The sequence below is a fragment of the Mauremys reevesii genome, linkage group 1 (genome assembly GCF_016161935.1).
Source record: "Mauremys reevesii isolate NIE-2019 linkage group 1, ASM1616193v1, whole genome shotgun sequence".
NCBI classification, from domain to species: domain Eukaryota; kingdom Metazoa; phylum Chordata; order Testudines; family Geoemydidae; genus Mauremys; species Mauremys reevesii.
Genome location: NC_052623.1, coordinates 204557861 through 204582400, shown reverse-complemented (window position 1 = coordinate 204582400; position 24540 = coordinate 204557861). Strand labels below are relative to the sequence as shown.

Genomic DNA, 24540 nt, shown 5'->3' with positions numbered 1-24540 from the left:
AATCTACCTTTGAACTACATTTGTTTCTACAGGTGGTCTTAAGGGGACAGGGAGGATTGAAGTGGATTCTAAAATTCAAGTATACCAGCAAACCCTCTTCCCCTCCACATAGTCTACCAAAACGTTCTTTATTTTTCCACTTAAGCATCACAAAGCATCAACATGGTTCAATTCAGAACAGTTGAAAAAGTTCAAGGCCAGAATAAAATCAAAGTACCAGGCTGCGGGCAAGTACTGCAGGTGGTGATGGAAGGTTGCCAGTTACTGAGAGCTAGGAGGGAGCAGCTCTGCTGGCACAGTACTGACAGCCTCCAGAAGAGCTGGAAGCACCAAAGACAGATTTGCTTACCAGTCTGTCTGCTAGCCGTGGCTAGAACCCTGTTCTATATCTGCAGTTAATTTCTGGTGATGTTAAATGAGCCAATCATTGTGGGAGAGGTGAGGGCAGAGTGAGCATGAGGGGTTTGATGCTGTGATCATGTGATGGGAAGCCCCATTTTCCCCCTGCTAAGCAACAGAGCTTTGGGGTGAGCACTCCCACCCACTTACTGTGCCATTTCACAATTTAGATGGTGGGGATTGCCCTTTGGCAGTGACTATTAGATTTTCATTGTCTTTATGGGTGACAGCAAGTGCGGTGAAGGATGAAATGCTAGAGGCGTGACAGTGCTTCAATATTTATTATTTAATTTATAAAAAAGTAATTAAAAGCAGATTGCCAAGAGCCACAATGTTTTACACGATTTCACTATAAGTAAACAACAGCTGTGTCTTCTGGCTAGCTAAGAGTATCCAGCAGGGGGTCTTTTATTCAGGCCTTTATGTTAATATATACATACAGCTGTTATTTTTGCACTCTTACTTCAGGTGCAAACACACAAACATATAAAGGAACCAATAGGACAGGAGACACATTTGGAGAGAGGAGTCATTCTAGTTCAGTCCATGACCTGGATCTTTTCCTGGGAGGGATGCATTGCTGCTGGCTGGAAAGGACATGCAACAGGTACTGCTCACATGTGGTACAGATGTCCATAGAAGGCCAGTCCATCATGGTCTCTCTCTGGGAGGCAAGAGGCTGTGCTAGGCAATAGGGTTCAAACACCAGTGGTACTCTGAAAGTGACAAATGAATCCAGGCTTCAGTTAAATAGGTGGAGTGCACCTTCCCCCATCTGATCCAACACACACTTAGCACTTCATACAGAGCACAGTCCTGGATGGTGCTGAGGACCTTCTACTCCTTTCGGTGTATGACAGGACTGGAACAAGCAAGCACCAGCTCATCTTCATTGGGGAGGGGGAGAAACATGGCCTCCAATGATCAAGATGGTCTGCATCCTAGAGGTCATTGCTAATAGATCCCCACAGCTACTAATGTGTGTTCTTTACAGCTGTGGCTGGTCATGAAGGGGGTCACAACCCTCTGATAAATGGTCTGGCCCTAGTGATTTGTGTTTGTCACCTCCAGCCTTGATCACCACCATGTACCATTCCTTGCAATGAGAGCAACTACCCTGGCAGGGCTCCAACTGGTTCTGAATGCAGCTACCCACCTGTTAAGCAATACTAACAGCTATCATCTCTGTGCTCTGAACACTGTACTGACCTACACTGAAAAATAGATCAAAACCAAATGCGGCAATGGACAGGTCTTGTCTGCCCCAAAGAGACCTTTCAAGTCCAAGAGTTTCCTAATACTGCTCTCATAATGGACAATGCAACTCCAGACTAGAAGGAAGAGTCCCAAGAAAGCTGTCTTCTGATCTCCTGCACCCCACCCAGCCACCAGCCCATAGCTATGGGGTGCGCCTTATAACCAGAGCCAACAACATCCAGACCTGAACACATTCAGGACAAGTTTTATACTCTATCTTTTTGAAATAGCTTTCCCACAATAAGAGAGGACTAAAAAAAAGTTAACATACTGGAAGAAAAGGGTAGAGAACCAAGAGACTGCTTGTTACTTTATGTATTCTATGATGCACTCAGATACTGTAGCCTATGCACAAGATGCTATTAGTTTGCAAGAGGGAGGATTCCTCTGTGTCACTTAAAGTTACTGCCTATGAACATGAGTCCCAGTTTGCATCCAAGTTGTGGTGATATACAAGAGATATTGGACCCTGAGGTCCAGCTTTAATGTCCCAGGGAATAAACCAGACAGGGGTTATTGGGTGAATTTTTCTGCAATAGCATTAAGTTGGAGAAAGATACAGATATCATATATGGAAGTCTTTCCGGTGAGATGCTAAACTACAGTCTACCCATCTCTGTTTGGAACCCGAGATCCAACAGCACCTTTTCAAGAGTGTCATTAATAAACCAGGATAATGGGCAGGCCAGTCAGTCATTCAGTGTAACATGCCATTGGCCAAAGGTATTAACATCTATAACCAGCCATTGTATTTGCCTACACAGGTCCCACTTCACAGAAGCAATGCCTTTCCTTGAAAGGAACTTTGAGACGTCCAGAAAGTGAAAGACTATAGAAAGCAAGTCTCACATTAAAAAAAACAAACAAACACTTACCGAGAACAATCCCAATGTTCTACTTCAAACAACAACTGTGAGGATTTCTGGTCTTGGGTAGCTGAGTCCTCCTCCTTGGAGAGTCTCAGTGCTTTTATTAAGTTAAGTGGAAGATGCACACATGGTCTGTAGGGCATGGACATCTAGAACCAGAATGCCATGAAATGTAAGTTACCAAATAGAACAAATTCTCTGTTTTAGAAAGCTGGTATGGCTCAGTGCAAGTTTGCCAAATGCAGGACTAGTTGATATGTTAATCTACTAGTCAGGGTGAGAGATTTTAGTTGTACCAGGGTCAGGAAGTTCATTGTAGTAAGTACTTTACCCATCATCTCCATTGTCATAGGAGACAAAGGAGAAACAAAGTGAAGCAACTTGCTTAATGACACAGCAAGTTAATGGCCAAGCTTCGAAGAGAAGCCAGAAGAATAGGTTTTCCATCTGGCCCCTTATTGACTAGACTATGCAACTGCCCACACTTTTGGGAGTGTATATATTTCGTTACTGATTTGGAATCTTGAGACAACTTCTTCCATCTTCTTCGAGGCAACAAGGAGAGGGGTTTAAGGTAAATTGGAAGAGTCAGTGGGACAGAGAGGAAATATTTTTTATGACTAGTTAAGACACATGGTGAGGAGGGTCAAGACACAAATTAATCACTCAGACAACTGTACAGAGTAAAGGACTTACCTTGATGCAGCAATCACAGCAGATGACACTAAGGGGAAAAAACAAACAAACAAACAGTGTTATTATTTGAATGGAGTTCTGGAGATCCCAATACTGCAGGCAAAGATACGTCTTCCAAATAAGCTCAAAGGCATCATTTGCGATTATGACTTATTCACCTGGCTTCACAGTTAGAACTTTGCCGTTCACTGGTAATTTGTGAACAGACTAATATGTACTAGTTTAAATGACTGATGTGTGAAAAAGTTCCAGCCTATGGAACAGCTCACTGTTTGCCACACGTACTCAATATTCATAATTCAGTACTAGTGCTATGTGCCTGGGTCACCAAATCACAGGGTGTTTGATCACTGCTGTTAACAGTTAAACTACTTCAGCCTCAAATTCCGTTAAAATGACTAAGTCTATAACAGGCCGCAGATTTGTTTCTGCCCCACGAACAAATCTTACAGTTTATGAGCAAGCAGAGGGGTCTCTACCTGCTCCAAGTCACTGAAGCATTCACAGATAATTTCAATGTTCATCCATAAGATCCTGACTTGGAGCATTTGCCTAGGAGCCTGATCTAGAACCAAGCTAACCTCTGCCCCAGGACTTTGGGGACGATCAGATTCCACCTTTGCAGTCTCAAGCATAGGGGAACAAGCATGGTTCTTGAAGGGTAAGAATTTCATTATCTTTCATGAATTTTAAGAATAAAATAAGACACTACAAAGATGACAGTCTTCCCTTCACCCACAACTATGAGAAAATAGTTATGATAGAGCTCAACTATTCAGGCAAAATTAAAGGGACAAACAACTTGCTCCATTGACTGTTGCAATTGGACGATTTAGAATAGTTTTCGTGATCCTTTCTTCCACCCCATAATGTCCTTCTACACCAGCTTACCTGCTACAGAGATGACATCTGTAAGGCCACAGAAAGACCATCTGCTTATGGCAATGGAAACAGACCTGCAGATAAGAGTTACCTATGAATGACAATGGGAAGCACCTCTTGGCAAACAGTAGATGTTGCCAGTACAGCATAGCATATTCCATATTATTCAGTGTCCTGAAGGCTTTAGATCTACATACAGTAACAGAGTTCAAATACAGGAGGGCAGAGACATAAGAATTAAGAGCCATAGGCAAAGAGGTTTTCAGAGAAGATTTGAAACCTGAGTGTTGATGACAAGATTTGATTCAGACAGTAAGAGCTACTCTTGACAATGGCTAGATTATGTGGAAGAGCATAGGCGTCCAATGAAGAAAGCAAGGTGGGGATAGGGAAATGAGACATTGAGACAGACTATTATTTCCAGGGAGATTAAAGTGTCAGGGCAAATTTGGATCTTGAAGTGGATGATGAGCCATAGGAGAAGCTGGGGAACAGTTTGGAGTCTATTTTTAAAAATAGCACACATGGTGGTGAGAAGTGGTATTGCTACACGTCTCAGCCTGGAGAACCAGAACTTGGGGAGGTAGGTGAGTGAGTGAGTTTCAATAGTCAAGAAAGGGAGGTGATCATGGAGGACTATTGCAGAAGAGGCAGAAAGGCGGCAGGGTATACACAAGCAGTGTTGGGGACTCAGACAGAAGTGGGAAGAAAGAAAGGATTCAGGGTGAAAGGTGCCAAAGTTGGACAATGGAAGTGAACAACTATGTTAGAAGAAGCTCCTTTTGCTCAGAAAAAACACTTTGGTCTCATAGTCCAAGTATCTGAATGCCCGTCAGCTAAGTCTTGAGTTTGCATTTGCTTAGAGCTTTTAGTAAGGTCAGAACCCTAGTTAAGTATTGCATCTTAAACCCATTTGGTTCTTGTGGACCAGCTATGACAGAGTTCTTTCCTATTTTGGGAGCAAGGATCTGCTGGGCAACAGCATGGAGTACTGGAGTACTAGCTAGGGTCTAGGCTCAGTGTGCAAATTAAACTTGCTTAGAAATTTAACATTGTGCAGTGTCTAAAGCTTCCATGTGGACTTGGGCAGGACTCCTGAAGATCAGTGTATTATAGGGTTAAGTGAAACCCCTTGGAACCCATTTGCCTATCAGGCACTTGTTATTCCCAGGAAGGAAAGGACATGAGTGCATGAAGAGGAGTGAAGCCAGCACTCTTCAGAAAGAAAGGGCAGTACATCAAAGGGGAATGGTAAATACCCTGGCTTGTGAAGATATTGCACAACCATCTCTTTGGCGGGATCCCTCCATTTCAGACATCACAGCATATCTGGTTCCAATCAGTTCAGCAATGGTTGGTGATGGCCACCTTGTAGGAGAGGGGTAGTCCTAGGTAAAAAGGACAGTTAAGAGTTAGAGACCAAAGAAAAAGCCCAGTTGTTTGACTAGGATTCGAAACCCAAATTGAACTCCAGCCCCATGTGACTGATTGGTCTATAGTACAGCAACTGCCCAAGTCATCTCAAGCATCTTCTCTCAAGCTCAGTTCTGAGACAATAGAGGGCAGCCTGGCAAAGCACCCTCCTGAGTCCCAATACAGCTGTGCCAGAGTCTGAGGGGAGTGAAAGATGGCAAGGGAAGCACCTGGCTCCCATCTGGAAGGTGAGCCATGTTCTGAAAACCAGCCATGGAAGACAGCTACAGGGCCCAGTTATATTCGCTGCTCCCCATGCAATGAACAGCCTTCTTGTATTAGGAGGCTAAGTCCAAAAGGCCTCCCTGACACACAAATGTGGCATAGCCCCTTCTGCAGCAGACGAGGCAAAACAGCAGCTCTTACTGCAGCAGTGAAGGGATTGCATTTAAAGGTGCGGTACACAATTCAGCACAGAGGACCGGAGCTACAAAGGTACTTAGGCACTTAAGTCCCAGTTTTAGGCTCCACTGCAGACCACAGACCTCACTGCTGCCTCCCACTAGGTATCCAGATGCCTAACTCCCAGAGCACTCCAGGAACAGGGGAAGATGGTGCTCCTCCAGCTAACTCGCATGCAGGGCTGGATCCTGTAGGCATGTCAGTGGCAGCCTAGCAGGTCAGGTCCCATTCAAAATCCAGCCTACAGAAGAGGTACCATCCTATAACTTTCATCCCGATGGTTGAGCACTCACCTGGGATGTCGGAGACCCAGGTTCAATTCCCCTCCTCTGACTGAGAGGAGAAGGGAGAGGCCCTGTTCATATCACAGGAGAGCACTCCAACCATTGAGCTATGGGATATTCTGGTGTGGGCTCCCCTACTCTCTCCTGTTGAAGCTTTTCCTTGATGGGTAAATACTAAAGTGCATATGAGAGAGAGAGAGAGGGGTCCAGTTATTAGGGACCCACCTGAAAGGTGGGAGACCCCAGCTTCGGTCCCCTTGCTCGTCACTATTTATCCACAGTGGAACAGCTTCAACAGGCGACAGAGCCTTGCACCAGTACGTCCCATAGCGCAGAGGTTAGAGCACTGTCAGGAGAAGTGAAAGACCCCTATTCAAATCCTCTCCTTCACCCCCAGGCAGGAGAGGAATTGAACCTTGGTGACTGCTCTATCCACTGGACAAAAAGCTACGTGAGCACCACTACCCTCCTCCCTTCTCCCCACCAACAAGTTGTGTGTGGAGTGAGCCAAGCACTTCTTGCAAGAATGAATTAAGTGATTTATAAGCCTAAACTGCCTGACTCCAGGACTGATGTTTCCAGTTTGTGGATCACAAGCAGAAAGGCTGTTAAGTCCAGGCTGCAGGGAGAAGCCTATCTCAGAGATGGGTGGGGCTTAACACACAACACCATTGGCATCTCTCATTGGCTAGCTTAGGTGACTCCCTGCCTAGCATGCTAGCTTTGTGGATCACTTTCTAAGGCACCTCTCTCTCTCCATTCATTGTATATGTACATAGGCTCCTAACTTTATGGACTGCATTGTTGTTCCTGTGATTTTTCTGGACACCTAGAAGTTACTGTAACAGTACCTAAGATCAGGGCTCAAGAATACACCCTGCTAATCAGTACAGAGGGTTATTTATTTATTTAAAGATGGCTGCTAAAGAAATCCACACTTAACATAAAAACGTAGAGTTCTTGGGCCCAGGTTATTTCCCATCCGAACAACTACATTGAGCATACTTTCAAGAAACAGCCCATTGTGTAGTTCACATAGGGTTTTGATATCCAGCTTTTGTCAGATGCCTTAGGTCGCACATACACTGGCAAAATAAGCCATCCTTGACAAATTCTCACCATCCCTCCTGCTTCCAGTGTTCTAGGCTTGGCAGCTACAGTAGACAGGACCTTACCGCATTTAACGCTCTTAGAATGTGTTAAGAGCGTTAACCTCCACAGAGTGCGTGAAGAAGGGTTCTAGAAAAGTCTGTACCTGAATTCAAGCACCCGGGCTACGCTGTTAGCGGACAGGAGTTGAGCACCAGACCATTCACCACTGTGTATGGAAGCTCGTTCTGAGCTGGTAAAGATGCCACATTCCTGTTAACACCAGATCTGAGACTATAGCCGCCACTGTACAGCTGACCCATGCACCAGTCGCTTTACTACTGGTGCTAAGCCTTGTCAACTGGGGGGAAAAAAAACGAAGGACAAAGCACTAGATCTCTAACAGACCTGAATAGCCAGCACACTTACTGTTGCACACCATTAGACTGGCAGTTTTGCTGGTTTTTCTCCCCACCTCCCATCACTGATAGGGGTGGAGTAGAAAGAAGAAGTGGAAACTGTGCGACACCTGTTGTCAACCATGGTTTGGTTCTCCTAAAAACGCCTTGAAATTCTTTATTCCTGAAGTTCAGTTAGAAGCACTGTGTAGCACGCTTGTTAACTGATTTTGACATTATTAGTTAGTATAACGTGCATTATGCTAGTTTCTGCTGAACATGCACTTTCAGGTGCATTTTTAACATTCTTCTTCAGGAGCTCTAGAACTGTAGCCAGACACCACTTATTTTAAACATTACTCATCATCAAGGATGAATTACCCCATCACATACTCAGAAGAGCCAAGCTAGAAGGGAACAAGTACAGCACCAGCTGTGCTAACAACGAGCAGAGAAGCAGGTACTGAAGATCAGAGTTGTGTGAATAATGGATTTTTTTGCACTTGCTATCAATTCTAAAATCCAAAAAAGTTTGGGTCGAACAAAATGTTGTGTTTTGATTTAGAATATTTTTAAACTTGAATGCTTTAGACTATTTAAGTGTTTTAAACAGTCATTTGGAACCAAAAATAGATTTAAAAAATCTAAACATGTCATTTTGACACTTTCAAAACAAAATATTTTAAACTGAAACAATGCAGCAAAATTGTCAATTCATAAAACATTTTGGTGTTGCTCTATCTGTATTTTTTGTCAAAAAAAGTTATCAAAAAAACTTTGGCTAGCTTTATTAAGAGTTCAAGTTACGAAAGTTGGGGAAGTCCATTTCCCCCCCACCCCACATTCCATTTTAGAGCTCACTTCTATACCAACATCAAGCTGCAACCCTTGGGACAGTAGCCAGGCCAACTCATTACCAGCTTGTGGCATCACTGGGAGCGGAGTCGCAGGCCCACGCAGGACTTACATCTTCCTTGATTTGAAGGGCACTCCTTAAAGACTTGGACCTCCCTCGGCAGAAAGGCTGTCGCTGATTTAGATTCAGAAAGCTGCTTGTTTTGCAGTGTCCTCGCACGGGCATGCTCTTGGGGGTAAATGTGCAGTCTGCAGAGCAATCTGGAAATGGAAACATAGGAATGGACAACAAGGTGTTAAAGCATAAATGTGATCTGGAAACTTCCGCTCATCTCAAGAATTTCTGAACACTTAAGTACTACAGGCTGATCAGTTTCTGAAGGCAGTGAAGCCTGTTCTAAAGACCCTCTTTCCTTCCTCCCCTTACTTGGTGCTTCTGATATTGGGTAATTGGGTACATTCCGATTAGAAATGTAAGCAAGCAACCGTGATGTTGTTTATATGTGGGTCCTACTTTAAATCAATGATTAACTTATTCCTTTTGTTCACACATTCTAAAGCCTCACTGAATGTTTGCTACCATAACATACATCTTGAGGCCTGAAACTGGAAGCATGAAGAATTTTGTCACTATTTAGAAACTTAACAGATTCAAGAAGTTTCACAGCCAGGAACTGATTTGAAAGATCACTCTCCATGCCAGAAACTCCACGTTACGTGTTCCTCACATCAGATGGCTCTAAAAGACAAGTGACTTCAAAAGCAGGAGGAAGCAGAAGATGGACTGGGCTCATAAGAATGTGGAGGACCCATTGATTCAAGTATTTAGACCATGTTGAGAGAGGGGAGAGTAAGGCAGGGAAGGGCATACTGACCTGTGCTGCTGGATGTCAGTACAGATCTGTGTGAGATGACTCCCAAGTTGTATTTCAATGCCCCGTCTGCTTCCTGTGGATCACAGATGGGAGATTCTTACAGTGGGTATAAAACACCACATTCGAGAGGTAGGGTTGGGTGGGAAGGTCACCTCGGCATAACCAAGAGCCCCTGAGGAGAGCAGATATGCTCCTCATTGATAGTGAATGAGACAACAGGGGCTTTTATGAGAGCCAATCATCTGGCAGTGGTAAGGTAAGCAGAAGTAGTGGTGAAATTAGCTGGCTTGTTTACCTCAATTCACACACCACACTCCAGATTATTAAGAGCAGCAATAATGAGTCAAATGCCACTGGAGTTACATCACAGATGAATTTGACCCAGTAAAAATTTTTAAAAATTGAGATGGGACCCAAATCCTAACTTCAACGCCAGCCTCCCTTAAAAGTTTCAGGGATGGAAAAAGTTCAAATACAGCTCTTGAATCTAGACTCTCCTCCTACAGCTTTGGGCCCATGTAGAAAGCTAATTTTTTCCTGGCTCCAGTTTGCATGCAGAAACTCATGAAAGCAACTCAGGAGATACTGAGAGATAATCTCCAGATGGTTCCAGGTACCAATGCTTTGGCCTCTCCCTAATCTAAACTAGTGGAAGTTCAAGACCCTACAATAGAAACTGCTTGAGAAGAGGTCTTCAGAATACAGGAAACCTCAATAACTGGATTTTGTTTTAAAATCCTGAACTCTTAGCTTGTGCTGCTGTAATCCTGCTAGCCAAGAGCATTTGTACAAGCCTTACCACTAGAGATACACCAATATGATTCAGAATCAGTGGAGCTATGAGACATTGTTATCAGAATGATCACAAGTTCCTACCAACTATACACTGGAGCTGTTCAAATACAGCTAAAGATTTTCTACAAGTATTCATTCACATTTGCAATTGCTTAAGACAGAGGAAAGCATTTCACTGACAAAAGTGCATATAGAAAATAAACTTCCAGTTTATGTGCAGGAGTATTTGCGCCAGAAGAAAAAAAGGTGACTGCATTAGGGAACAGAAACAGACACATGACTGACTAAACACAGCTTGAATTTCAGACACCAAGTACTCAGAACTGTTCATGATCAACTCATAGAATAATCATAATCTTAAAAAAAAATCCTAATTTCTTGAAGTAAACTGTCATTTGCTCAGATATTCCACAAGCAGAGAAGGTTGAATGATTAACTTGCAGTGAGTAATTTATCTCCACTATATCCCATAACACATGAAATGCAGACACCTCTGGCGTGAAGAGCAGTGATAAAGGGAAGGGGAACAGAAGACATATTGGCTAACATTGGCTTCACAGATCCCAACTCTTATGAAAAAAAGAGTCATGGGATGTGCATTGAGAGCAGTAAGAACCTCAGTGTTAAAGGCTCCATCTACACTACATAAGTTATCACATTTTTACACTGGGCTTGGATTTCCAGAGGGTAGATAGGACTTAAAGGAACTGATTGGTACTTCAATTTATTCACCCTGGAAGAGTGAAGGGCCAAGTTGCCTATGCTAGGATTTGAACCCGAAGTTCAGTATATTTCAAAAATCAAATATTTGGGCCATTTCAGCCTCTATAGCAAGATTTCATTTAAAAGGACTTACCTGAAATTCTGGGACCAGCAAGTCAGGGATCAGCAGCTGTTTTTGAACTTTGTGAATTGTAAGTCCTGTACTGGCATTTTGGAGAGATAAGCCATTGCCACACGGGGAATTCAAGGAAAACATTGGCATCACAAAGGTATCTGAAAAAACAAAACAAAACCAAAAACTGCAATGTAAATGAGCTGTAGATGCAAGACACTGAGGACAGACTCCATAAGTCTCACACTGGACCTCTCAGAGGCAGTGATGGCTCAGCAACCCTTCGCATCCTTTTAGTCTCCCAGAGTTGAACCTTTTACCCAATCTTTTTTGTCAGAGGTGAGAGACTCCAGCCCAGGCAAGTGGGCCCTAGCAGGTGACATAAGCCAGAGATGCAGGGGCCTGGACTAGATGACCTCAAGATCCCTTCCAGTCCTACAATTTTATGATTCTATGTCTGAAAAATAGCAATGCTGGTGCCTCTGAAAATTGATCTGAGCTCCTTAGCGTCCCTTACTTGACCCATGACCAGCTCATACATCACAAGTATGCCTACTACTAGTAGATGCCCAGCAGTACCAGTAGGTACCTTTGTGACTGCTCCCATTTTTCTCTGTGGAAGATGGCCGAAGCTTCTGTGGCTGTTTTATTTCCATCATGAGCAGGTCGTGCAGACTGGGCGCTTTGGGGGAGTTCTCTTTTAGCTTCCTCTCTGAGGCCTGCAACATGGAGTAGAGAGCTATGAAAAGCCACTGGATAAAATCCAGATCCCCAGAGCAATAGACATGCCCCTTCTGAGAAGTGCACTATTTCACGAGTCAGTCTGCACACCCAGCCAAGAATCCTGTAGCCCCAGTACTCTCACCGTTTGTAACCTGTGCACTTTACACGCCAATTCCAATCTACAGGAACAATAGAGTTTTGTTGGTCCATGGAAACTTTCTCCATTGATTAACTCAAAGTAGAAGCTATAGTAAACAAACTATAGCTTGACCAGGATTGATCAGAAACATTTTGGGAGGCAAAAAGGAAGAGGAGAAGCAGCTGCATTAGTTAGAAATGACATGGAGAGAAAAGGGCAAAGAGCTGAATCATCTTCCCTTCCCCCTGTAACATAGGGGGCCTTTTAATTTGGCCTCTATATAAAAAAAGGGGATGTTCTAACATTCCAGCTACCTTGCCGGACTTGAGAATGGGATAGGTCACTATTGCTTCAGCCAGTTCAGGGATCCTTCTGTTCATGCCATCACAACTAAACAAGTCACTTACTGGCTTTAAAGGGAGCTGTGAAGCGACTGTGTTGCCTTCAGAGCTCTTGCAGTTTTGCTCACTGTTGATCTGAAAGGGTGAAAAGGACACGTATGAAATGATGAAAGTTCATTTTTTCTTGAAAACCTCTTTCTCCAGAAATGGAGGATGAACTAGGAAATACAGTTTCACAACCTTACATAGCCACCCATGGCATTTCACACGTGTGCGTCTAACTCAGGTCAATCTTTTTAGGCAAGAGATTAAACAAGAGTCCTATTACAAGATGTTTGCTTTCTTGGGAGTGAAGGGTAGAAAGGGCAATAGCATTGAAAGATGTTTTTGCAAGGAGAAAAGCCTGTGAAGAAATAGCACATGGCTATATACCGGGAGCTGGGCAGCACTTAGGTATATGCATAAGACTTACAAAATTCCTGCAGCCCATGAAAAGATACTGGATAGAAGCAGCATAAAGAGTTTCAAGGCTCTAAGAAGCCTCATAATGCATGACTCCAAAATTACAACATATCCAGACCATGGTGTCACAGAGAGGGGACTTCATGCAGCAGAGCTTAGCAGAACTTCCCCACCCAGTAAAGCAATAGCAGCTAGGGTGACCAGATGTCCCGATTGTATAGGGACAGTTCTGATTTTTGTTTCTTTTTCTTATATCGGCTCCTATTAACCCCCACCCCGTCCTGATTTTTCACACTTGCTATCTGGTCACCCTAAGAATAGCACTCCCTTGTAGTTTAACTGAGAAGCTCCTAAACAGGTTAACTGTAACAGAAGTAGCTAGCAGGCACATAGAAGTGTTTCTCAGATTCTCATTGGAGAACACTAAGAGATTCTATCACATGGGCACCTCTTCTACAAACCCCCCACCCACCCCGCAGCACGGGTAGGGCTGTCACAAGAGGGCAGTATTTGTGAGAAAATGAAATCAGACTCCATTTAGTATATTGGGTGCAGCTGCATTTGTTGAATATTTTGTACCTGTGCTCTTTGCTTTCCTAAGGAGTGGGACTTTAGAACACGGGGGAATGCAGGCAGTGAGGGGAGATACCAGATACTAGCAGAGTGCCTCCAGGTCAGTTTGCCATTTATCCTCGTGTTGCCTGTTCCTCTCATTTGTGCTTGCAAACTTGACCTTGGCTTGACAAAGACAGATGCAAAGCAGCACTGAAGGTGCAGAGGGGCTTATTTGAATTTTGATGACTCACTCATGGTTTCCAGCAGCTGTTTTGATCAAGGACTGCACGGTAGCTATCAGGAGGTACACTTACAACTGCCTGACAAATGCTTTTGTGACATATTTGTGACTCCAATGATCCATGGACCACAGCTGAAGACCCAGTTCATTCTGCTGCCTTAGGTTATGGTTTTGAGTGCACCTACAATTTATACCTCATAACATGTAACAGCTAGTGATGTACCACCTCCTATCTGTCACTATTCCTCTATGTATATGTAACCCACACACCACCTGGGTGTGGTGTTCTGTCCCATCTAGTGGCACCGAGACCACTTAGAGAAAGATTAATGAATCTGCTCTACAGCCTTAGCTAACAGGCAGTTGGCTTTTAGCTCATGTGGTGGAGGCTCATGCACTAAGCTCCAGGAGGTCCCAGGTTTAATCCCACCTGCTGATGACCGGGGTCTGTTGGTGTTACATATAGTCTACTCTAAGGTACTTCTGTGCCCTCCTCGGATCACCAGAGTATCTGAGCACCTTCAAATGGTGTATGCAGCACTAGCTGGGTTCAGACTCAGGATCCAAGTACAGTTTCTCAGCCCAATTGGAAGGACACCATCACAGTCCAGAAGCTGGTGTTTGACAGCTGATGAAGGAGGGTGAGGGGAGGATTTTCAAAGTGAAGCTTATCAGCCCTGGCTGAACCAGGTATATCATTCCCCCTCACTTTAGGAGAGCATACAATAAGCAGCTGAAGAGCTGGCATTTAGTGTGGCAGGCAAGATTTTTATTTTGTAACTATAAGTCCTTATTGCCAAATTGTTTCTCCTCTCATGCCACAGAGTCGGCTTGCAAGACATCGCAACACTGCACAACGTCATGCCAGCTTTTAAAACCAAGTGGTGATGCTGCAGTCCTTTAGAGGAACTCCATTGTCATCTCAGGGCACATTAGCAATCAGCAGCATTGGAGACCACTAACACTTCAGTCAGCACAACAGGACTTGCTGGGAACTTGTTCAGCTTTCCTTATATTGCCCAACCCCCCATTCAAGTCAATGAGTGCTGCCTAAGGCCTTCTGTTTGAGGCAGACCACTAGTAAGCTTCCCTCTGGATAGCTCTCATGTAAGAGGCCTCCATTTTTGAACTGCATACTGCCAAGAAGATCAAGGAGGATGCACCTTAGAGAGCCTGTGGAGACCCAGATAAGTGTTTCCAGAGCTAGGAAAGACAGTGAACAAGAGACAGTTTAAGGATGTGGCTTCAGACAAGGTAGCCTAGAACGGTTTACACAGCACTAAGTTTAGTTCTTGGAAATGAAGTGAGTTGGTGGGTGAATATGGTGGCCATTATATGCTCAAGTTGAGCTCATGAGTTCATACCCACCCTTGGAGCATGGAAGTTACTCTGAGGGAAAGAGTCTGAGGACACAGGTTGGGTTTAATCAAATAGATGTCAGTTGCCAGGTAGCTAGAGCAGCAGATGCCAAACTAAACGTGTTGAGAACAACTGCTCACCTTCACCTTGCGGAGGGTGTACCTCTTGCGTCGGATGTCCTCTGCCAAGAGCTCATAGGGAGAGCGGGCATATTCCTTGGGAGGAACAGTACGTTGGGGTTGCTCCATCGCCTTGCGCAGCCTCACACCATTTTGCAGTTCCCTGATGACATCATGCCACAAGCTAGCCTGCTACAGGGCAACATGAGCCAGTTAAAAGGTCTCTGGAATCTCTGAGGTGGTATTCTCATTCAATAAGGGGCTCAACTAGCAATTACAAACCATTTGTATCTGCACAAGTATCAGAGAGTCTCATTTAAACCTGCTTAGAAATTCAGACAGTAGCACAGTGCTTAGACCGTGTGTGTGTGTGTGTGCGCACAGAGGGGTCTTTGGATGGGTTACTAGGCAAGATATTAAGTCATTAAAGGTGGCCTACAGTATAAAATGCAGTCTTCATAATCCTTCTGAGTGCCCCAAAGAAGGAGGGGTAAGAAGGCTGAAATAATACAAATTAACCCAAACTATGGGATCCAGACTGACAGCTACAATATGTATCCATTCTGTTCTTTATCTCAATTTTCAAGGCACCTGCTTTTAGATTGGTGCTTGGACCTGCAAGATCATCCCATTAACACAACAAAATGATCCACTTCAGATCCACGTGTTAAATCAACAGCTTAATAATGTTACCTAAACTCTTTCCTTCTCGATCTTAGAGATGAACAGAACAAGACCAAACAAGTAGCTTGTGTGTGTGCACCCTTTACTACAGTATTTTTGATTTGGGACTGCCTTAAAAAACAACAAAAAAACCCTTAAGTTTCCTGCATTTGCCTTCCCCCCACCCAAATCTGCAATATCAGGTCTTGATCACTATTAACTGCAGGACATTTGGAAGACATGACAAGAGCCATAACTAAGCTGCAGCCCCCAAGCAGCACAGATGAGGGATGTTTAGTTGCATGCCCTGATAGACAGTCCAGGTTCTTGACTGTCCATGGTTTTAACCTAGCTACACATAAGGTCCTGTCTACACTACAGAAAGGGAGTAATGTTGCAACCAACTGAAGTAAAGGACAGCCATATTGAGTCAGTCTTTCCTGAACTATTGTATTTCTGGAGTAGCAGAACATTGAGCTACCTTTTTAAACTCAAGGATGCCCAAGGAAAGACTGCAGGCAAACTGGCCAATAGTAAAAGAGACTGACACAAGCAGCTGTATAACTGCTTAAGCTGAACTGCCTTCACAAACAAGACTAAGTATTACAGAAAAGAGTATTGTAATTACTGCAATCAGCACCAGAGTCCTTTTCTGGTTGTAACAGCACCTCACCTTACTTTATGGGACAGTATTAAGTAGTTCATTAGCCAACTATCCAAGAGAATGTTCCATTCTTTTCACATCCAAAACTTGCAGCCTTATTCCTAGGAAGACTAAGTGCAGTACCCAGATACTGGTTCTAGTGCAGTCTCCCTTGCTAGCCTTCATGTGCATTTGACTAAGGTTGAACCTTCTCAACCATGGACCTTAAAGTGGTTACCTAGACTTTTGTTCCCTCCAGACCCTGCACAGGGCTACCCTGATGTCAGATGGCAGAGAATGCTGTTCTATCAACCTGCACACATGTCCCAGGCACAGTTGGAGTCAGGGTTACCCAAGCAGAGGAAGAGCTAACAGCATTAGCCTCATTAATGCAAAGGGGTGTGGAGCTATGCACATGCTCCACCCACTTTGTCATTTGGCAGGGGAGCACACACTTAAAGGCTGGTGCAACAGTTATACTCTGAAGAGGCATCTAAGCATCGAGGTCAAGGTGATTGGTGCCTTAGATACTCCAACGTACGTATGTAGCTAGGACAGCACAGCACCAGATGTGCCTGAGGAGGGGTCTGCCTAACAGTGATGTTCAGCATATTAAGTGTATAATCCTGTGCTCCAAAGACTGCTTTAGCTACTAGATGCCATTCAAGGGGTTGACAATCAATCAATCTATGGAGCCCTGCTCAATTTGGGCCCTGGCTACCTGCCACGATGGTGCAAGCAGCTGGCTCTTGGGGGGCTTGAGTCTGGGGGACTAGAGGCAGAGGATTGGCAATGGGGCTCTTAATTAAGAAGAGTGCCATTTCAAAAGCAAGTGAAGTGGAATCTCTTGGGCTTTCAGGCCACACTGCAAAGCCCATGCATTTACTCAGGTATTCCCTGAATAAGCTATGTGAGATTGATTTAGTGGTCTGGGGAGTGCGAGTTAGCTTGCTAGTTTATTTTAATACATGACAAAACTGAAAATATGCCTAAACACAAATGTCAAAACATTTTCAAATGAATGGTTTGTTATGTTTCAAAGTGAACACTATTTAGACAAAGGGAGTAGGAGCAGGTCCCTTGGGGGTTGCTGTTCCTGTCTTAGACTCCAGTGCATTGGTTTACCTTGGCAAGGCTCCAATCAGAAGAGCTATTTACTTTTGAGCACTGAATTCACTGGCCCTGGACAGAACAGAACAAGTCATTGTCCCTGCCCCAGGAATCTTGAAGTCCAACAACTAGAGGGGTAAGACTAGAGAAGGTGGTGGGGAAAAAAAGACAAAAAAAAATAGAACATGGAAGCTATATCTATACTGACCCATTTCTGGGAATCTCCCACCATTGCTTTAGCTCTGATGGAGCTGCACAAGTGCTAACAGTTGAAGCCAATGGCCTTTAGCTAGCTTGACATCTAAACCTGCTCACAGCAGGTCTACGTGACATGGTGACTAGAATCAGAGGGGTAGCCGTGTTAGTCTGGATCTGTAAAAAGCAACAAGGAGTCCTGTGGCACCTTATAGACTAACAGACGTATTGGAGCATAAGCTTTCGCAGTGAGTATTCGCCCACGAAAGCTCATGCTCCAATACGTCTGTTAGTCTATAAGGTGCCACAGGACTCCTGGTGACTAGAATGTCACTGGCTGATCTACAGTAGCACATCCAACACTGTTAGCACCAGTGCTACAGTAGGAGGAGATCTCCCCAAAGTTGGCAGCGTAGACAAGACCAAAGAGAAGAGAACTGCTCTTGGGGCAGATATGCTAAATTCTAGTTCCCTGTGGGAATTGCTAACGTGTCACTTGGTATTTAGAGGATTTTAAAAAGTTATGTTTCTCTATCTGTTTTAAGCTGGGAAGTCACTGGAAGGCCTCACAGAGAGAGTATAAAAAATAAAACCCAAGAATTCTAAACTCTTACCCAGTAATTATCCTTCTCCCTCTGAGTGTCATTTTCCAGCAAGTTCTCCACCTCCATTCTTCTTAGACTCTGTCAAATGAACATGTGAGCTGATCACTAGCCTGTACTGTTCCAGTCATTCCTAGACCATTCCTGTCTGCCCAGCCCCAGTCATAATACCGCCTACTTCAACAGTTGAAAAAACAATGTAGAAGACAAATACATGAGGTTAATGTATTCTGGCTCTTGGGAGAAAGCCCACCCCTTTCACATGCAGGGAATAGAACTTTAGCTAAATAACCTTCTGCTTGGGGAAAGGCAAAAGGATTAGCCTGGAATTAAGTGTGTGAGGTAGGAGGAAAGAGACAGCAGCTTAATAATGGTCCCAAGATACCTCTTTGGAGCTCTGTAGGGTGAGCATTAGTTTCTGAAGATCTTCGTACTCAGCAAAGAGAACCCTGCAGACTGTTCTGTAATAGCTGGCAGCCTCAGAGGGCCTGGGCAAATGCTCCTCACAGATCTGAAAGGAAACGCAGCCATATACTCAGCACTGATGGTTGGAAAGAAAGTTCTTCTTGAAATAAAGAATTTGGGGATGAGGGGGCAGGTTGCCTATCTCAGTTTCCAATTTACTCAGGTTCCAAGTTTAGGATCACCTTTCCTTGTGTCCCTTGCATGTTATAGCTCAGAAGAGCCTTCCCTTCTGCTGGGAGGGCAAAGGAAGAGGACTAGAGAGTTGAGGCTGCCCTTTTTTGAGACATGGCAGAGACAGCATGTTAGAGGAAACCACGGTGTACGCTCATGAAGACTTATTTTTATTCTGTTTTCCTTAAATCTAAAAATAAACCTGTCAGATTGACATTATGTCTGCTCTGTGCATTGAGCACACCAGCCATTTGACCAGAGATTGGAACAAGAAAACGTCACTGAGAACAGTCTAATGGACTAGGCACAAAGTAGGAATCATTAGAACTCAAATCCCAACTCTTTCAGGAACCTGCTGTAAGGCTTGGACAAATCGTGTTTCTATATGCCTCAGTTTCCCCATGTGTAAAATGGAAGAGGGATTGAAAGGCTCAGTGTCTGGACAGCACATTGAAGCTAGAGCACTGACCAGAGAGCAAGTGCTGCTTTGGATAAAGCTTTTCTTAGTGCCTGCACACTGCCTAAGTTCTACTGATACAAAAATACCTGCCCATATGGGGAGGGCTTCTAGTAAAAAGGTTAGTCTAGCCTAGAGGTGGGTTTGCAAAGCTATATCAGAAAAGTCTTGGCCGCTAGAAACCAGAGGCCTGAAAAGAGGATAGCTATTAGGATTAGATGAAGCCTTTCCTTTAGCTTCAGTGCTGCTTGGGATATGGGAAAGGTTGCTTGACTGTGCACTAGTCTCTCCTAACTGCCTGCACTTACGTACAGCTGCCAGGCCAAGAATAGACAGAATGCTGCAAGCACCAATTCTCCTCTTATCTGCAGAAGTCTCTCCTGAAGGCAGGACAGGCGCATTAACACCATGCTTTCTTACCGATGTGCCCATAACTTCCTTTTTACTACCTGGGGCTTATCTGGACCCTATCCAAATAGGCTGAATCTCTGTAGGTGACTTGGAAAATCAGGCGGGGGGGAGGAGGGGAGAGTAGGAACCACAAATGTGCTGCCTGCAGGCATGTTTCTATGAGCTTAAGTTCAAGGCAGGTATTTGCACAGGAGACAGACACAGAGGAGAGAACCAGAGATTAAGGGCCTAGACATGCTACAGATATTAATTGAGTTTGTAAGTTGTTAAGACCTTACACATGGTGTGTTTTCCCATCCTCACTACAATTAGTAGCTGTGCCACCTGTGTGGGGCCCTTGCCAGTGGCCTAGGCTGGCATGGGGTTTCCTACAAGCAGTGGGCCATGTGTACATAGCCTGACAAATGCCTGTGAAACTAGTTTGCCCCTTCTTCCTTCCTCCCATCACTGTGCAGTAGGATCTTCCAGAGTGCACTAGCTCACATGCACTGGTGGGGCGAAGACCAGATTTTCCCAGAATGCACTGGAGCAGTCAGGTAGTGTGGTAAGCGCAGATACATTAGAAAAGTTGACATGGTTGTATAGTAAAAATAAGAAAAGGGAAAAACCTTGAGGACATCCTGGAAAGTGATGGCTGGTTTTGTTGCCTCAGTGTCTAATTTCAGGAGGAGGGAGATCAGCTTCTCCAGTGGTTCACTCAACTCTCGCTCCAGATGGTTGTCAATCCCCCAGTCCAGGGCTTTATAGATCACCATTCCCAGACGCTCTGTCAGCTACAGAGGCCAAGGAAATGGTCTTTCAGATTAATGCAGAAGTAATTTCGTATTGTGGAGATAAAGTTCCCAAATGGAACCCCAAGATTTCTACCCCTCCCAACCATGCCAGCACCCTTCCCCACATTCAAGGCCATCTGCCTCTTTGGACACACAACATAATCCTACCGTGGTCATTCAAGCAGCTACTGAGATGCTTCTGGATCAACTGGGGATAAGAGACTGGGGCCTAATTCAGTTGCAACACCCAAATATGGCTAGATAACATTGTTTAAGTGAACTGTGGCAGCAGGGAGAACAGCCTGCTTTCTCTCTTACCCACTGTTGACAGCATTTCCTGCCACAACTCAACCTCCTCCACCTCTTCAGTGTTTATCTTATGCCCAGTCAATTTGTGTCATTTTTTAATTTAGCCCTGGAACTTCACCTCGACTTCCCCTCCCATGCAGGAGACAATACCCTAGGCAAGCCACTGGGACAGCAGGAGTGCCATGAATATTAGATGACCATGGAATCTTATGAACCTGCTGCGTCACTGAAGAGCAAGACTGCTGAGATTCCTTTAGCTCAGTAGTTCTCAAACTTTTATACTGGCGATCCCTTTCACATAGCAAGCCTCTGAGTGCGACCCCCCGCAAATACATAAAAAGTGTTTTTAATTTAAATGTTGGCTGCAAAGCAGGGTTTGGGGTGGAGGCTGACAGCTTCTGACCCCCCCATGCAATAATCTCACGACCCCCTGAGGGGTCCCAAACCCCAGTTTGAGAACCCCTGCTTTAGCTAGTCCTTTTACCAATGCAGGCTTATATCTGTGCATTTGCCAGACTAAAAATCACAGGCTCTTAAATGTTCTCTCAACTCCAGAGTCTTACCTGCTCCTCCAGGTGTTGTGTCTTGTTAACATCTGAAAGGGAAACAAATGAAAAAAGATCAAACAAACAGTTTACCAATCCCTACAGACTTAAGTCCATACTAGCGAGGGTAATTAGAGTCAGTATTTGTTTTTTTTGCTGGTGGTGGATGTGACTGGGGTGCCACTGAGCCTCTGACCCACCAGCCTGGGGTCCCTCTCACTGTGCTGCTGTGACAAGCTGCAGACCCGCTCCTGCACTTCCACAGCATTCACCCAGGCAGGATCACACCCAGCTGCAGTTCATGCTGTGGCTGATCAGAGAGCCTGCATGTAAGCAACAGTTGAAAGGCTATAGCCAAAATAATTCCCAGCTTAACATCCCATAGTGGTACTGTCCCACCCTTGTCCAAACCCCAACCAGTATGAATTTATTATCCAGTTCACCTGCCCCTCAATGTGGAGAGGAAATGCAACAGCCTTTCTGAGCTAAGATTCCCAAGCACTTCACTCCAACTCACTGGTTTAGATAAAGCAAAAACAAGTTTATTAACTACAAAAGATAGATTTTAAAATGAGTATAAGTGATAGCAAACAGATCAAGGCAGATTACCTAGTAAATAAACAAAAACAATCTAATCTTAACATACTAGAAATATAGGATTTGAATTAATCTCTCACCCTGACAGATGATACAAGCAGGCTGCAGATTGTTAAGGCACAAGCTACATTTGCTTTGCAGCTTGGAATCCCCAGGTTTTTATACACGGGCTAGAAATCCCTTTAGCCTGTGTCCAGCACTTCCCCCTGTTCAGTCTTTGTTCCTCAGGTGTTTTCAGGAGTGTTCTTGTATGAGGAATGAAAAACCACTGATGAGGTCACTCCCTTCCCTATATAGCTTTAGCATATGGCGGGAATCCTTTGGCCCAAAACTCAGTTTGTGGAAAAACAATGACATCCCAAGATGAAGTCCAGAAACATGTGACCTGGTCTAATGAGCTTGTGGAGTCATAGCAGCCATTACTTAGAAGCTGTCTGGAGCGTTCTCAGGAAGGCTTATTAGGTGGGAGATAAGCTTCTCCTAAGGCCTATTGTTTTCCCTAATGGCTCATTATCCTCAATAGGCCTTCCCCACCCAGCTATCTAGACTAAAAGCATCTTGCCTAGTGGGCATCACCCAGGTGTAACAACATTTGAAATATAGATCACAGTCAATATTCATAACTTCAGATACAAAAGTGATAAATGTGTACCAATAGGATAATCATGTTCAGCAAATCATAACTTTTCCAATGACATCTCACATGACTAATCTTGCATGAAATGCATGATAATTATATCATAATATCACTATGAAGAATATGGGGTGCAGTGTCATGGTGGAGACCTCCAGAAGCCTTGGATCACAGCAATCCTCCCCTTTCCAGAGGAGGTAAACCAAATAGGACTATCTGAGGTCACTAGAGCAGATGCCTGGTACATCTTCCATCTTGAGCCAAGTGTGGTGGTGGTGATCTACTAGTGGATGTTTGTTAACCCAGAGAAAGAATAATTCTCCTTTCCTTCTGCACTCAGTAGCGTGTGTGGTGGTGGTGGTATGCTGGGAAGAGAATATGCCTAAATATAGCTCTGTCTTTGCACCAATGTTTGACCTTTGGTAAAGGAAGGCATATTTATTGTCCACCTTTCCTCTCCAGGATACAAGAGCTAGCAACAGCCACAGAATCCCTAGAGGTGTCAGCAGAGAGAAATGTGGGAGTGGGATTCATCTTTGCTCTGAATACTGCCACAAAATGAACTCTGAGTCTTCATCAGCCACTTGTCCCTCTTCCCTCACCACCCGCAGCTGACAGTCACATACCAGTACAACTGCTACTTCCAGAGGAAGTTTAGCAGCAGAAAGCAAGCAGGCTAGGGAGTACATCAATAGGATTAAGCAGCTCTCAAGTCACCAAAGCCTCAGATTAAAACACAAATATGTTGTGTGTGTGTGCGCACCCACATAGGTGAAGACAATCAATTTCCAGGAACCAGAGTCCCTTATCTCAGGCATTTGTCCAAATTATCCCCCAAACCAAGTGATTCAACAGATAACCAGGGGTGGGGGAAGAACAGCAGATGCAAAACTAGAACCCAGAAACTTTGACTCCTAGTCAGATACTCAAACCATTAGAAATACTACAGGCACCCACTTAGTATCTCTTTCTTCTCTATTCTCTGTAGAGACTCTAATTGGTTTGGAGAATACAGCTCTTCACATTAGAAGCACAGACATTGGGTTCAAAGAAATATCAGGCAATACCACAAGTTAGTTTTTTATTTGTAGTGGGGTTCATGGGATTCACTATGGAAAGCATTTCAGAGACAGAATGTCGTGGCTGTACATTCCCATGGGCACAGTAAAGAAACCGACAGCATTATCAGAGAGAGAAGGCTTTTGTCTAAGAGCCCAATCCATTAGTGTTTTTGTTCTTACCAGACTTAGGATGCACCATGAAGGAAACAGCACCATCAGAATGGATAAGGATGCTTCCCAGACCTTTAATCACCACAGGGTGGGGGCCTTGAGCCAACTGCTTCATTTTATGGCAACACTGAAAGCAAAGGGCCCAGGCCTGCTCCTCACTTATTGGCTGGTCACAACATCTCAGAAGCTCTCCCAAAGAAACCTTAGTGACATTGCTCCATTCGCAGCTTGAATAGTCCAATGTTTTACTTTCACCATTCCCCATGTCCTTGGTTTCAGCTAGGCTGTTCTACATCCACTCCTCAGACAGCCATAGGTGCTTCTGCCAGTCTTTTATCCATTCTGCCTTGTCTCATCTTCAGGTGGGACCATTCAGCGCAACTTTAGGCTACAGCACCTTAAAGGGACACCATTACTTTCAACATCTACTCTCTATTTATACAAGCACCAGTGAATGAAGACTGAGAAAAAATTAAAAGGGACCTTGAAAGATTAGAAGCATGAAAAAATTAATGTCTGGCATAACTCCACTGATTTCAACAGGTTTGTAATTAGAACAAATGTGGCTCTTGGGCTCAACAAATTAGATTAAGCATGAAAAAAATACAAAATAATCATCAGTGATAATAATCTACTATACCAGGGGTCCCCAACGCAGTGCCCATGGGTGCCCTGGTGCCCACCG

The 24540-nt window shown here is 44.3% G+C and overlaps 1 protein-coding gene across 4 annotated transcripts; it reads right to left on the bottom strand.

The window, feature by feature from the left end:
• Window positions 1-109: 109 nt before the first annotated feature.
• Window positions 110-24211, bottom strand: LOC120381608 (protein spire homolog 1-like). 4 transcript variants are annotated; one of them, XM_039499769.1, is made up of 16 exons: window positions 23865-24211; window positions 21411-21442; window positions 20374-20538; window positions 18647-18772; window positions 18274-18342; window positions 15070-15237; window positions 12286-12447; window positions 11699-11828; window positions 11131-11270; window positions 9480-9552; window positions 8717-8865; window positions 5363-5491; window positions 4113-4177; window positions 3222-3249; window positions 2532-2674; window positions 110-1115 (listed from the first exon to the last, which is right to left on the bottom strand). In XM_039499769.1, the coding sequence occupies exons 1-16, from the start codon at window positions 24118-24120 to the stop codon at window positions 929-931; spliced, it is 2022 nt and encodes a 673-aa protein (XP_039355703.1). In that variant the 5' UTR covers window positions 24121-24211; the 3' UTR covers window positions 110-928. The 4 variants fall into 4 exon arrangements, with proteins under 4 accessions (XP_039355703.1, XP_039355696.1, XP_039355710.1 ...); XM_039499762.1 differs by having other exon boundaries at window positions 15070-15240; window positions 23865-24204; XM_039499776.1 differs by having other exon boundaries at window positions 12379-12447; window positions 15070-15240; window positions 23865-24198.
• Between the last annotated feature and the right edge of the window lie 329 nt (window positions 24212-24540).

Excerpts from the sequence above, each read along its gene's own strand:
- LOC120381608 (XM_039499762.1), bottom strand. The coding sequence starts at position 24,120 with ATGGGGAATGGTGAAAGTAAAACATTGGACTATTCAAGCTGCGAATGG. Across the intron at positions 20,539-21,410 it reads CACAACACCTGGAGGAGCAG|CTGACAGAGCGTCTGGGAAT; the intron begins GTAAGACTCTGG and ends TGGCCTCTGTAG. Across the intron at positions 11,271-11,698 it reads AAATGGGAGCAGTCACAAAG|ATACCTTTGTGATGCCAATG; the intron begins GTACCTACTGGT and ends TTGTTTTTTCAG.